This window comes from Miniopterus schreibersii (assembly GCF_964146895.1).
Source record: "Miniopterus schreibersii genome assembly, chromosome: 17".
NCBI classification, from domain to species: domain Eukaryota; kingdom Metazoa; phylum Chordata; class Mammalia; order Chiroptera; family Miniopteridae; genus Miniopterus; species Miniopterus schreibersii.
In genome coordinates this window covers 14,852,721-14,866,396 of record NC_138117.1, presented here as the reverse complement: position 1 = coordinate 14,866,396, position 13,676 = coordinate 14,852,721, and the positions used below count along the sequence as shown (strand labels likewise).

The 13,676-nt window shown below is 42.6% G+C and overlaps 1 protein-coding gene across 3 annotated transcripts in view; it reads left to right on the top strand.

Moving 5' to 3' along the window:
* The window catches only part of SAMD12 (sterile alpha motif domain containing 12), a 276,682-nt gene that overhangs the window by 21,769 nt on the left and 241,237 nt on the right, over positions 1 to 13,676 (top strand). For all 3 annotated transcript variants that reach the window (XM_081117395.1, XM_081117396.1, XM_081117394.1), the window contains exon 2: positions 3,605 to 3,783. In XM_081117395.1, coding sequence (XP_080973521.1) covers positions 3,605 to 3,783 — 179 coding nt within the window. The remainder of the gene's footprint in view (positions 1 to 3,604; positions 3,784 to 13,676) is intronic.

The following is a 13,676-nucleotide window of genomic DNA, read 5'->3' as shown; positions in this document are numbered from 1 at the left end:
TCCATGAAAAGAGGGAGGAGTAGATTCTGAACAAAGATGAATTCTGTCAAAGCGGAGAAGCACAGAACATCTTAGAAGTTGGGAGCATTTTCTGCATGATGGTCAGAGCCCTCCTTGCAGGGGTCAGAGCAGCCTCTAGGCCAGTGGGAGTGTCTGCACAGTGTTTCTGTTTACAGAAAAGCTCAGAATAAAGGAACCTTCTACCTGCATGAGGCTCCGTCCCTTGTTTCACTGCAGGGAAAGTGAGGTGAGGGTGGGGCTCGAAAGGACTTCACAGGAAACTGGGTGACCTCTTGGCAAGTAAAAGCCACGTATTCCCGCAAATGAAAGCAGTAACGCCAGCACATCTTATTTCTCCTCTCATGTCATCTCGAGGAAACACAGTGAGGCCTGGAACTTCGGGATAGTCTGTTCCTGTGACCTAAGTCACATGAGAATGGATTCCCCAAAGGTCAGGGTCGGGTACGGGCTCACCTCTCTGCCCATCAGATTGGAACTTGCTGAGGAGAGCGTGCCCTTCCCAGGGAAATTCTAAAGAACTCTGTTGAGCTGTCATCATTACCATTAAAAAAAAAAATTGTAACTGAATAATCTTACAGTAAGATTATTGATAAACTCTCAAAACTTTGGATAAAGGAAATATCTTTGGAACTTCCCTTTCTACCCATGGAGGTAGTAGGGGGATGAAATGAGAAGATGTAGGGGCTTTTATAAATTTTATCTTATTGTAGAATATACATAACATAAAATGTACTATGTTAACCATTTTTATATGTATGACTCAGTGGCACTGAGCACATTCACATTACTGGGCAGCCGCCACCCCACCCATCTCCCCCATGATTTCATTTGTCCAAAATGACTCTGCACTAAGCAATCTGTCGCCACTCCCCCCCTCCAGCCCCTCGTCACCACGGGTCTACCTTCCATCACCATGAATGTGACCACTCTAAGGACTTCATATAAGTAGAATCACAATATATCTGTGCTTTTGTGACCAGCTCATTTCACTTAGCAGCATGCCTTCAAGGTTCATCCCTATGACAACATGTGTCAGACCCTCATTCCTTCTAAGGTTGAGAATAATATTCCACCCAATGTATGTACCACATTTTGATCATCCGTTTATCTGTCAGTAGGCATTTGGGTTATTGCCACCTTTTGGCTTGTTATGAGTAATGCTGCTATGAACATGGGTGTGCAGATACCTGTGGGAGTCCTTCCTTTCCATTCTCTGGTTGAGTGGCTGGGCCAAGTGGTAAATTCTGTGTTTAGCTCTTTGAGGCTTCACCAGACTATTTTCCACAGCAGCTGTGCCATTTTATATTCCCACCAGCAATGCACAGTGTTTGGATTTCCAAGGACGTGGGTCTTCACACATGAAAAAGAGATGGTGCCTTCAAAAAATGGCATCTCAAACCAACGCTAAAATGTGCGCATTTGCGGTGAAATGTTTCTCTGTTAAATGTAAAAGCAGTGTTTGTGAAATGTGGTTTAGTTTTCAGCTCTTTGTTCTGAAGTGCTCAATATCAGCAGCGTTAACATCAGAGTGACTGCACTCTAGGTAAAGACCGCACGCAGCCTGGGGTGTCAGCCCAGTAGCGAGGAAGGCGCGGGAGTGGTCGGGAAGGCCAGGCAGACGTGAAGAGGGGCCCAAAGCCGACCTGTGAGCAGCAGAGCCCATTACACTGAGTAAATAACTTTAGTGAAAACAAGAAGGGCGTTGATTAGGACGGAAAAGAAAAAGCAAACATTTTATATACACGATGCCCAAAGAAATGGCAGTCACAGCCTGTAAGAGGCCATTTGAAAGTTGCTTGGTATATAAATATTAGGGACATGAAATTTCAGGGAAAACAAAGCAAAGGCTGCCAGAAATGGTTTTAAATAAACAAGCCCAAGCACAGACACCTAAATCAACCACTGGGTTTGCAGGCGAGGAGGGAATAGCGATGGAGGATTATAATATTTGTGTGAAAGGCGGCTGCGTGTGTAGAAAGTCAAAACACCGCATTCCGCCTCGTGTTTATAGATACCTTGCATTTTGAATGCTAGGTTTTTACTAGCCGGGAAAAGTTCTCTTCTGACTTAAAGGCATGGTCGTGGGGAAAGAGGAGATTGCTAGTGCATTCAGCAGCTGGACAGATGTTTCTCCGGTGTCTGTTATGAGCCAGGTTCTGGACCGGGGAGCGGCGATCATGGACATGAATGAGACTTGGAGCTTGCAGTTGTGGTGGTGGGGCAGACAGATCAGTTAGGTAGACATCCCCCATACAGTGAGGAGGTGAAGGCCCAGGATACTGTGTGCAGGGAGGGAGCGTAGCCTGGGGCTTCTTGCTCTGGGAGCCAGTGGCCCCTAGAAGACGTCTGAACTGACATGTGGCTGAGGAGCAGTTAGCCTCCCAAAGAAGGAAGTAGGATTGAGGTGGAGCAGAACCTCTTTCTAGGAGGAAGGACGTGCTAAGAGTCCGATTTGGTGGGGAGGTATGGGGAAGGAGGACAGGAGGTCCTGGAAGCTACCAGCAGCTCAGTGGTACGGCTAAGCTGTGAATCCCAAGGCAGGAAGCAGCCAGGGATCATGCTAGAGAGAAAAATCAAAGCTATGTGTTTTTCTTCTCTTCATTAATGTCTAAATCCATCCCCTGTTAATCCCTGTCACACCTTTTTTTGGTAATCACGATGTGAGTATGTGTGATTGAGTTTTCACTGTAAGTAGGCAGTTCTTTGGAGATGGGGAAGCTGATTGGTGTTGATGGTAATTGGCCTCATGCTCTCATAGGCTTTGTTCTGTTTCCACCACTGCCGGAGCCGGGCATTGTGGATGTGTCTCCAGCGCCCGTTTGGTTCCTGCCTTGTTGAGCAGCAGCCACGTAGTTTGGGGAATTGCCTTTAGCTAAAGGTTGGCTAGTTTAAGGGTAATCCTATCTCTACTGCCAGGGTTTCAGTTCATTAATGGGTGTGTGATGCACTTTGGTCCAAGGAGACCAGAAGGAAGCTTGGAGGAAAGAATGGCCAACCAAGCTGTTTCTGTTCTAAATGAGAACCAGAAGCTTGTAACTCTGTGTGCCCTGATGGGACTTAGGCTTCAGAGAGGGGTGACATCATGGATAGCAGAATGGAGAGATTTAAAAATCTATATCAGAGCCCTGACCAGTGTGGCTCAGTTGGTTGGAGCCTGAGTGGATGCTTGAAGAACAGAGAAGATTCAGAAAGGGGACAGAATGAGGATTTTTCCAGATAGAGGCAGAGATTTCAGCTAAACCGCAGGGGTTGAAATAATTGCACGTGTGGGAGGCATTAACGAAGTTGCCTGATTTGGTCTTCTCGTCTGCAATGTGGTGATTAGTAACTTGCTCAAGGTCAAACGGCTTGTAACTGACGGTTTTTAGATTTTCATTCTTCATCTTTTTGACTCCAAAGCTCAGGGTTTTCCACTATGCCACACTCCTTCCTCACCAAATTCTTTCCCGTAGTTACCAGACCACTGCTCAAAACCTCCGAAGCCTTGTTTCTTCCCTCTTAGGCCAGATGAAATATTGTCTGCCCTGGACACCTTCGTCACATGATTTGTTTTCTGAGTTATATATTTTTTCCTCTCGTCTAGCTCTCCATTGCGGCTTGAATCCACGGGGTATTGATCACCCTGCCCGTGCTGAAGGCATTAAACTGCAAATTGAAGGTGAAGGTGTTGAGTCTCAATCCATTAAAAACAAACATTTCCAGAAGGTGCTTGACCAGAAAGGAACCCCCAAGCGACTGCAGGCAGAAGCTGAGACGGCCAAGGTAGGTAATAACCCAGCACATTAAGGAGATTTTGAAACTGCAGCTTTGCTGCCTTGTGGTCTGGCCACAGAGAAGAACTGATGGTGCTTTCACTAATTACTGTTGTCCCTTCAGTGTAACAAACACTGCTTCTTGATTATAGGTAATAATAAATGAAAATATTGACCTCCTCCCCTTTTGGGGTGAAATCAAAATGCATTTGTGGTCAGTCTCATAGCATGAGGTTCTGAGTATGGTAGAGAATGGGCTGTAGTGAAGAACGTCTTGGACTTAAAGCTGAAAGATTTGCTTGCCAGGCTCAGATTTATCATTTTATGATGTTGGGCAAGTCGTGCGACTTTCCAAGCCTCAGATTCTTCATCTATAGAGCGTGTATCATAAAAACTACCTTCCTCAGTGGGTTGAGCAGATGAAATAATATGGTGCATCTGGAAGTATTTTGTAAAAGGCCCAGTTGGCTGCATGAGTATTGAGGGGCTTTTGCTGACAAGCGCTGTTAATAATAATTGACATTTTATTAAATATATCCATATATTCCAGGTACTATTTGAAGGACTCTTGATGTACTGGCTTATTGTGCCTCTGTAACAATTCTATGAGGTAGACAATAGTAAAAGGAAACCTAGTTAATAAGAAATACAATTGTTCTAGTTTATTGGATGGTTTGTTCTTTTTAGTCTTAGCCTAGATGTAGGTACAGAACACACATTGGTAAACCGGGAGTTGGAGGGTAAGTGATGCTTTAGTAAACCTTTTAAAAAGCTTTCCCACAATGAAACAGGCACTATATGGGCTTTTGTCTGAAATAAGTGAAGATGCTCGTGTTGGGGGCATAGTGTTGAAGATATTCATATTAATTTGCCTCTTAGAAATTGAAACAACTAGTCATCATATGGTATTTGGCTTCTCCCTTGTGCATTCACTGCAAAGGAACTGCCTTTCAGAGGTTTGAGTGAATATGGGCATACCTTGGAAAGCAAATGTCTCAGTCACCTAAGAAAAACCTTAGAAACAGGTGTACCTCGAAGGTGTGTATTTGGGGTTAGGTTACTGACTATTGCAATAAAGCGAGTCATAATCTTTTTACTGGTGAAGGATCTTGCTTTCAATTTGTAAAAAAAACAACAAAAAATACACGCATGTGTGAAGCTCAATAAAATGAGATATGCCTCTTGAGACTTTGCTATCATACAATAACCACCTCCCTCCCCCTAAGAAACATCTTCCAAAACCAAGTGTGAATTTTTTGTTTTATCTGCAGTTTTGAATAATTATCATTGTTGCTTCTCTTTTTTAGTGTGGATAATTAAAAGCTGATAACATTAAGTGCGTGTGCGTGTGTTGTGTGTGTGTGGTCGGGAGTGGGGAATGATTAGCAAGGAAACTTGCAGATATTCTGCATAGACATTTTAGCTAAGAGAAATTGCACCTCATAGGAAATTGGTTTATGATCAATGAAGTTTGGTTTGTGAGCCGAGTCAGAAATAAGGGAGTCCTGTTTTGACACCTAAACCTCATTAATCTCTGATTCCACACAGGCATCTTAAAAGAGTGAGGGGGAAAATGTCTTGATCTTCTTTAACTTGGAAGATACTGTTTGAGTAGAATCTTTTTCAAAGGATGCTTAAAGTGATGAAAATTGAAGTGGAGAAAAAGAGAATAAATTATTGATATTTGTCTGATATGAATTCAAATTGAATTAAATATTTCGATATTATCTCTTTTATTTGCAAAACAGATTGGCATTATAAGAAGTGTGATTCAAATCTGATATGGTTTGATTATTTCTGAATTATTGAGAATATATGATAGTGTAGTGAATCTCAACTTCCAGGTGGGTAGCACTAGCCTTTGCCTCTCGGTCACTTTATATTTGCTTGGCTGGCAACCTACTTTGCTGAGAATGTAGTCGTCTGTAATGAACATTTTGCCAGGAATAGACCACATCCTGGAAATGAGATTCGTTTGTGTTCATCCGCATTATCTACAATGGAACCCCCAACCAGATGGGGCTGAAAGGGGACTCTGCGTGTTTCCACATTACATCATGTTTAGGAGTGAACAGACTAGAAGCTTCAAAACTTAGACAAAGCTTTTATTTATTCATATTTTCATGGAGGATTGGCCCATAGCAGTGGTTCCTGGGGGCACGGAATTAACAGTAAGCACCCTGGTGTCGTTCCTGCAGACCTGCCGTATCACAGAAGTTTCTGAACCGCGCACAATGTGAGCTAGTTTTATGCCTGGGTGAACCCACTGAAAATTTCTCTTCTGTTGCATTCAGAGGGTTATTGGAGTTGTGAGTCATCTTTTCTTTTTTGGGGGTTAGAAATTGAACCTCTGGTAACTTGACCTATTCTGAACTTACCTGAAAGAACCCTCTGGCTAGAGATGTATGCATTTAAAGCCACTCGGTGATATAAGTTGGTGCAGCTTCTCTGAAAGATGTTCTGAATGCATATTTTAAATGTGCATAATTTTTAAGCCACTAATTTTCTCTAGGAACTTGTAAGGAAATAATCATCCAGATGTACAAAGATGGCTGCAGGAGAATCACTCTAGCACTGTTTATCCTATGAAACCTTGGAAACAGCTGAATGTCCATTCAAAGGACACCCTGAGTGGACATGTAGGAAAGAAAGAAAGAGTGTACTCCTGCAGTGCAAAAGAACGTTTCCTTCATAAGGGTGAGGGAGACCTATGCGTATTTATCTTAGTCTATTACTATTTCTGTAACAAAATGTTTTGACTGGATGGCTTATAAACAAGAACAATTTATTTCTCACAGTTCTGGAGGCTGGAAAGCTCAAGATCAAGGTGCCACCTGACTCAATGTCTGCTGAGGGCCCACTAGCTCATTAGTAGATAGCTGTCATCTCGTTGTGTCCTCACGTGATGGAAAGAGACAGGGAGCTCTCTGGGGTCTCTTTTGAAAAGGCACAAATCCCGTTCATGGGGGCTCTACCCTTGTTACCTAAGCACCTCCAGAGGCCCCACCTCCTGGCGGTGAGGTTTCAACATGAATTTTAGGGGAACAAAGGCATTCAGTCTTTAACAGTATTTATGTAGGAACACGAGTGATAATATTTTAAAGTGGGGAGGGGAAGAGAAGGGCAGGTTACTGCACAGCATGTATAGCATGTTCCCATTGATGTTAAAATGTCTTTGACTGCATGAGGGCATCGCTGAGTCTGGAAGAGTTTACTCCACAGTTTGAGCATCAGTTTATATCTGGAGCTGAGATTATGGAGAAAACTTTTTCTTTCTCCACTTCTGTTTTGTTTGAGGTTTTTTCCCCCTCTTAAATATGCATTCTTTTAAGTAGAATATTTTTTTAAGCCTTCTACAGATTGCCGTGTTAACTTTAGTAGCTCAACTGTGACGTTTCCTGTTTAGTGAGTCATATTCTGCCATTTAGGATGCTGTGTTTCCTCCCATGGCTTCTAATCCTTGCTGGTAGGTTGTTTGCTAAGGGAGAAAGTTATCATGGGGACTGTGTGTGGTGGTGGAAGGCACTTGAGAAGGTTTTTTTGGTATATGTGCTGCTGACAGGAGCACTGATGAGGTGTTTTGTGCTTGTCTCTTCCTGAATCTTTTGGGATGTAACACCTTTTACCAGGTGTTACATTATGTTTCAGTTTGACATTCTGTCTCTTGGTTACTGACTGACCATGCGAATCAGGTCCCCTCATTTGAATTTTCCAGTTCCCAGGCTTTATACTGGGAACCTGGTTCCGCTCCTGACCATGCCTGTGGGTTCTGACCATGTTGTGCTTTGAAACCAATCAATCCCTCAGCATGTCAACTGCTCCAGATCTCCAGCAGGAATAGCAAGCTTCATGTCTCCTCACTGCTGTGGTTTCCTGACACCTAGAGATTTCTCTTCTTTGATTTTAAGTGTGGCATCATATACATTTAAAAACATATTTTCTAGTATCTTTAAGTTTCTAGAACCTGGCCGGGGGTGGGGGATGGGGTGTGTTGTAGCATGAGCTTAATCTAGCACCTTGATCCTGAAATTTTGTATTGCTCTCATCATTTAAAAATGTATCTTCTCTCTCTCTCTATATATATACATATATATGGAAAATAATACAATGATTAATAAATAATAATACAAGAATGAAGTCTGTGTTTTGTGTACTCACAATTGTAAACCTACTTTTGCCCCACCCCTTATATCTATTCTGGGGAAAATCATCCGTTTTGCTTCTCTCTTAGAATGTTTCTTCGGCCCCAATGCCCCAAAAGTCCAGAACCCTAATTCTAGAAGGAGCTTGTCTGTGCCACAAGCTGCCTCCAGCTCTCCTGGACCAAAGGCAAAGCAAAGGAGAACCAAGCTCACTTTTAAACCTTTTTATTGGGCAGCATTCAGTCTAGTTGGGGGGAAAATGGATACAATTGAAATGCTGATATGCAAAAGATATTTACCAATATAAGTCCTATGAGCACTTGGGAATCCAGAGAGCATGTGTGCCATTCCACAAGTTCAAGATGCAAAACTGTGTTAACTTAACTTTGCAGGTGGGTACAAGGCAAGAGAGATAGGAGGCATAGCATGCTCATCTCACTGGGAGGCACAGAAGCTATGAAGGAACACAGCTTCTTTCTCCCTCTCACCCACACAGGGCCACGTACAACTGCCCCAGATGAGAGCCAAGGTAGGCATGAGTCTCCTTGACACAGAGAAGGCACAGGCTCTGTTTCCCACCAATCTCTTTTTATCATTCTAGTCATGAAGGCCTAAGGCCAACTTACAGCTCCTGAAAGACCAGGTATAGTTCCACGTAGTAGTTTCCAAAGAAATAGCCCCATGAGAGAATGAGGTCCTTCCTGGACGGGCCCAAGCCTGAGGTTAGTGAACCTTTTCCTCACAGAGGCAGGAGGGATGGGGCTTCCAGAAGAGGCAGAACTTGACCTGTGTTGTGAAATATGGATAAAATTCAAATACACAGCAATAAGAATGGGAGGTGCCCTTAGCAATGAAGTCTAAGTACCTTGAGCCAGGATGTGGCCGCAAACATCCTCAGGTGTGCTCAGCAGCAGTCTCTTAGAGTCAAGGTTTGTGTTGTAGAAACAGGTTGGAATGTTATGTGGGAGCCAAGTCATATGGGATGTGAATGCTAGATTGAGGACCATGGATTTATTTTCTACCTGCTCTGTAAATATGGTAGCCACTAGCCATATGCAACTTGGAGTTAAGATCAGCCTATCAGCAGTGGCTGTGGAGTTAAGATCAGCCTATCAGCAGGAAATATCCTGGCTGTTTCCCAACTTGGAATCCTGAGATCTGTCCTTACAAATGGCCTAAAGACAGTCTTGGGAAGTTAGAAAATTTTGACTTCTAGTTTTGATTTTCTAGGTACTCACAAGTAAATGTACCCTTTCTATGTTTTTATCTTCGAAATAAAAGTTTCATAAGGTTAAGCCATGTCTTTTTCCTTGCGAGCAATTGGCCTGGAAAGTGGTGAGTCGGTGGTAATCAAGAGTCTTGGTGGCTTTTGGAGGGTGGCCCTTTGCATGTCCCTTGTATATGGGTGACTGCTTTATACCTTTCATTTATAAAATCTATATACCCATTTTGTGGCTGAGAAAGCAAAGCATTTAAATGACTTGTTTGGTTTCTTGCTAACAATTAGAAGATGGATTTCAAATCAGAGTCTAAGTCTAATGACTCTAAATCCAGGGTGTGTGTTTTTTATTTCCCTTAACATTAAATGTACAAATGATTTATTTATTTGAAAAGAAAATGTAATCTGTTCTGCTGCGAATCTGGCCAACAAGGCAAAAGAAGAGGCTAGAACACTGCGTGTCGTCTTTCTAACTCAGGGAAACACAGAAAATCTTGATTGCTGCATTATATAAGGGGGAAGCAATGCCAGCATCTGAAACGGTGAATAATGGCCCGCGTTTGGCTTTGGGATGCATCATGCGAATCTTTGGCAGCAGATAGCCTTTTCTCATTAGGCTAATATTAGATTTAGTTTGTATTCATTTGGCACGGAGTTAAAGGAGCCCGCCTGGAACCCGGTGCTGCAGGCAGGGGGAGGAAGAAGCCTGGTGCTTTGGATAAGCCACAGGCGGATAAATGAGAGTTGACTGGGGGGCGGCTTGTAACAATGAGTAGGAAGCATTAATCTGGGATTTAAAAGGAAAGCTAAAAGAATTTTGACTTGGGTTAAAAGAAGAAGGGTGAGTTGTACTTAACCTTGATCAAATTACATTGCTCAGCTGTCTCTGAGAAGGTCTGTGGCAATATTGAGGATAGAATGATCTAATTCTTGGCTATCTGTGTTGCTTGGCTCGGGGAACAAGTGTCTCTCCAAACGAAGCTGCCAACCCAATAGAATGTCACTAATGATATGAAAGAACGTAATGCATGGGAAACATAATGAGCCCACACTTTGTTAAGAATTGTCAGAAGGGTCAGGACAAGTGAGACAAGACCTAGTGACATCATGCTATGTGAATTCCAAGGCCCCAGGACACATACACTGGGCACTTGGGAAGATCTCAGAAAAAACTACAGCAAACCCATATTTGAAAAGGTAAGCATTTATTACTAAAGAGTGGAGCTCTGAAAAGTGCTCCAATAAACAGGGTGTATTTGAGCCATAGTTTCGTGGTATAGTCAACAAAGAAAGGAACCTTAGGACTCTTCTGACCACCTAGTTTATTGTATAGGTAAGGGAACTGAGACTAAAATGAGATTAAATGGCTGCTTCAAGGTCTTGAGGCCAGTAGCCACCTGGTCTAACCTGAAGCATTGTTCTTCTAATTCTTGGCCAGTGCTTTCTACTCTCTTGTGCTGTCAAATCAATACAGAACAAGTGCTTGGAGCCATTGGCTAATGTTACTCCTCTGGTGAACTAAGACTATAGTGTATGCCACTTAAGGATGCAAAATGAAAAGTGGTTGGTGTTTGAGGAAACGGAACCCCTAACAGTGGGTTGATCAGAGCCCAGTTACAATTCCGCTGACAGTTTTGACCCAGCAAGGGTTGGCCTCCAGAGACAAGGGCATTTGTGTTCTAGGGATGGCTTATCTGGTTGCACTCTGCCCTGCCCAAATGCTTCTCCAGCCTGAAACTCTGAAGATCAATATGGAAACCATCCATCCATGTGGCAGCAGTTAAAGAGGCATCGGAGTCAGAAGTGATTGAGATATTTCTGAATTGTATGCATCTCTATAAAGAAGCTTGTACCTAAGAGACAAATAAGACAGCAGTGAGCTTATTCTGTCATTGTGATGAAAAGTCTCCTGTGATCCATTCTTGAATCAGAGGGTGCCACTCACCTGCTTAGCATCCTTGATTGTTTTTCATAGCACTTAAAGTAAAATCCAGACCTGTTATCATGATTGTTAAGAACCTAAGACATTTGGACCCTGCCGGCCTTTCCAGCCTTGCCTCATACCAGGCTCTCCTCTCATTGTCTGAGCTCCAGACACACTTGCCTTTCTATTTCTTGAATATACCAAGGTCATTCTCTTTTGAGAACATTGGTACTTGTCACCCTTTCTGCCTATAATATTTTCCCCTGAATCATTACATGGCTGGTTCCTTGTCATTTAGGTCCCAGTCCAAATGTGTCTCTCTAGAGAGGCCTGACCACCCTAGCTTAGTTCCCCAGGCACACCCTCTGACATCATTCTGTTGGTGTCCTTCATAGAACTTTTTCTTCTCTGAAATCATTGTTTATTTTGTCTCTCTACTGGAATTTAAACTCCTTGAGAGCAGTTCTTGGTTGTCTTGTTTCCTGCTGTAACACCAGTGCCTGCTACGGTGTCCAGCACATAATAAAGAATACATTTTTGATGAATGAATGAATGAATGAATGAATGAATGAAGTCAGTTGATGTGACACAAAAGTCCCTTGCCTCTGAGTCTTCCTTATTTTTGCCTCATAGTTATTTCATTATCTTTAGCCTCTCTACAAGTGAGCAGAAAGCAAAATCTTGCTGGGTCCTATAGCAGCTGTTCATGTCAGGGGAATGCTTTTCTGGATGGTGGGTGCATATGGGACATTGTCCACAGGGAGAGCCAGGGATCCTTCCATTGCCACTCTATTACCCTTGATCCTTAAAACATATAGGTTGTCTCTAAGGCTGGGAAAATATTTGTAGTCTGTGGCAGACATTTCAAACTCCACTTAAAGAGTCCCCAGTGTCCATATCAGGACCCAGTGATCACTCTGCTACCTCCGGGGTTGGTCAAGATTTCAAAGAGCAAGGTTCCTTCACCCCCACCCTGAGCTCTATCCATGGTCCCCAGTGTAAGCATCAAAACTTGAAGGAAATGGAAAGCAGCAGTTTCTTCTTAAATGATTAGGAAGTCCTGGTTTGAAAACAAACCACCAGGTACCAAGCAACACCTGAAAATTATTTCCAGGGCTGCATGAATTAGTAGTTTTTAAATGTCGCTTTCACACATAACCTTAGATATATACTATCATAGGTTGGGCTGCTGTAACAACATATCATAGACTGGGTGACTTAAACGATAGACATATAGTTCCCACAGTTCTAAAGGCTGGAAGCCCAAGATCAAGGTGACAGCCAATTTGGTTCCCGGTGAGGGCCCTCTTCTTATAGTTGGTCACCTTCTGGCTGTGTCCTCATATAATGATGAGAGATTGAGCTCTGGTCTCTCTTCCTCATCTTAAAAGGGCACTAATCACATCATGGAGACTCCACTGTCATGAATTCATCTAATCCTAATTATCTCCCAAAGGCCCCACCTCCAAATACCATCACATTGGGATTGGGGGATTAGGGCTTAAACATATGCATTTGTAGGAGCACAAATAGTCCATAACATATATATAATACAGGTTTTGGCCAGATGTCTGAGTGTTAAATCACTGTTAGGCTGAAGTTCAATATCATCATCATATATTGAATGTCTGACCTAAAAGAATACACCTGTAATATTAATAAGAATTCCTATTTATTAAAACAATTAAAATTATACCAAGTAGATTTTTAATGGCATTATAGTGCAGTGGTAATAATTTCTCAGAGCTGTCAGTTCCTGTGGCTTTTATATTGTACATTTACAATGTTAAAAATATGCTCTTTGTCAGCTGAGGTCAGTGAAGGAGCAACAGATGTTTTCTGTCAAGCTCCGTGACTACAGGGTCATGCTAGTGGTGATACCTGACCCCCCAATCATTAAGCTTTCTTCCTCTCTCATAATAACTGACTAAAATAAAGACTTCAACTCTTGACTTGCCATCTTGGTTCAAAGTTCAATTTTATTGAAACAATCCCATAAAGTAAAGCTTTGGGCTATACTGAAACAAGATGCTCTTTTAAAATTCTCAAAATCGAGCTGAGTTTTGTGGCTATCTCTTGAGATTTCCTTTTTTTGTTTTAAAGCAATGCTTTTCACAATATTTATTGTAAAACATGATTCTCACTTCAGCAGCCAGAATGACCTTGTTAATGTGCGAGCCAGATCATGTTGTTCCTCTGCTCCAACTTCTCTAATCGCTCCCCATTTTCCTCAAATTAAGAGCAAAAGTCCTTCCAATGCCCTACCAGGCTCTGCTCAATCTGCCTCCTGGCAAGTCACACATGTCCTCAGCTACAGCCTTTCATGCTTAGGCTGCTCCTGGATTAAACCAGGTCACCCACCTCAGAGCCTTTGCACTGGCTGTTCCCTCTGCCTACAGTTCCCCTTCCTCAGGATGCACAAGGCACACTTCCCATCTCCTTCAAACCTTTGCTCCAGTGAGGCTTACATGGCCTTTCTATTTAAATACTGACATCTTCCCCAATGCCCCTCACCCCCTGGCTCGTTTTATTATTCCTCTCCCCGCCAAAAACACTGACCCTTTCTAACAGTATATTAATATTACTTCCTTGTTGTGCTTGTTATTATTATTTTATGC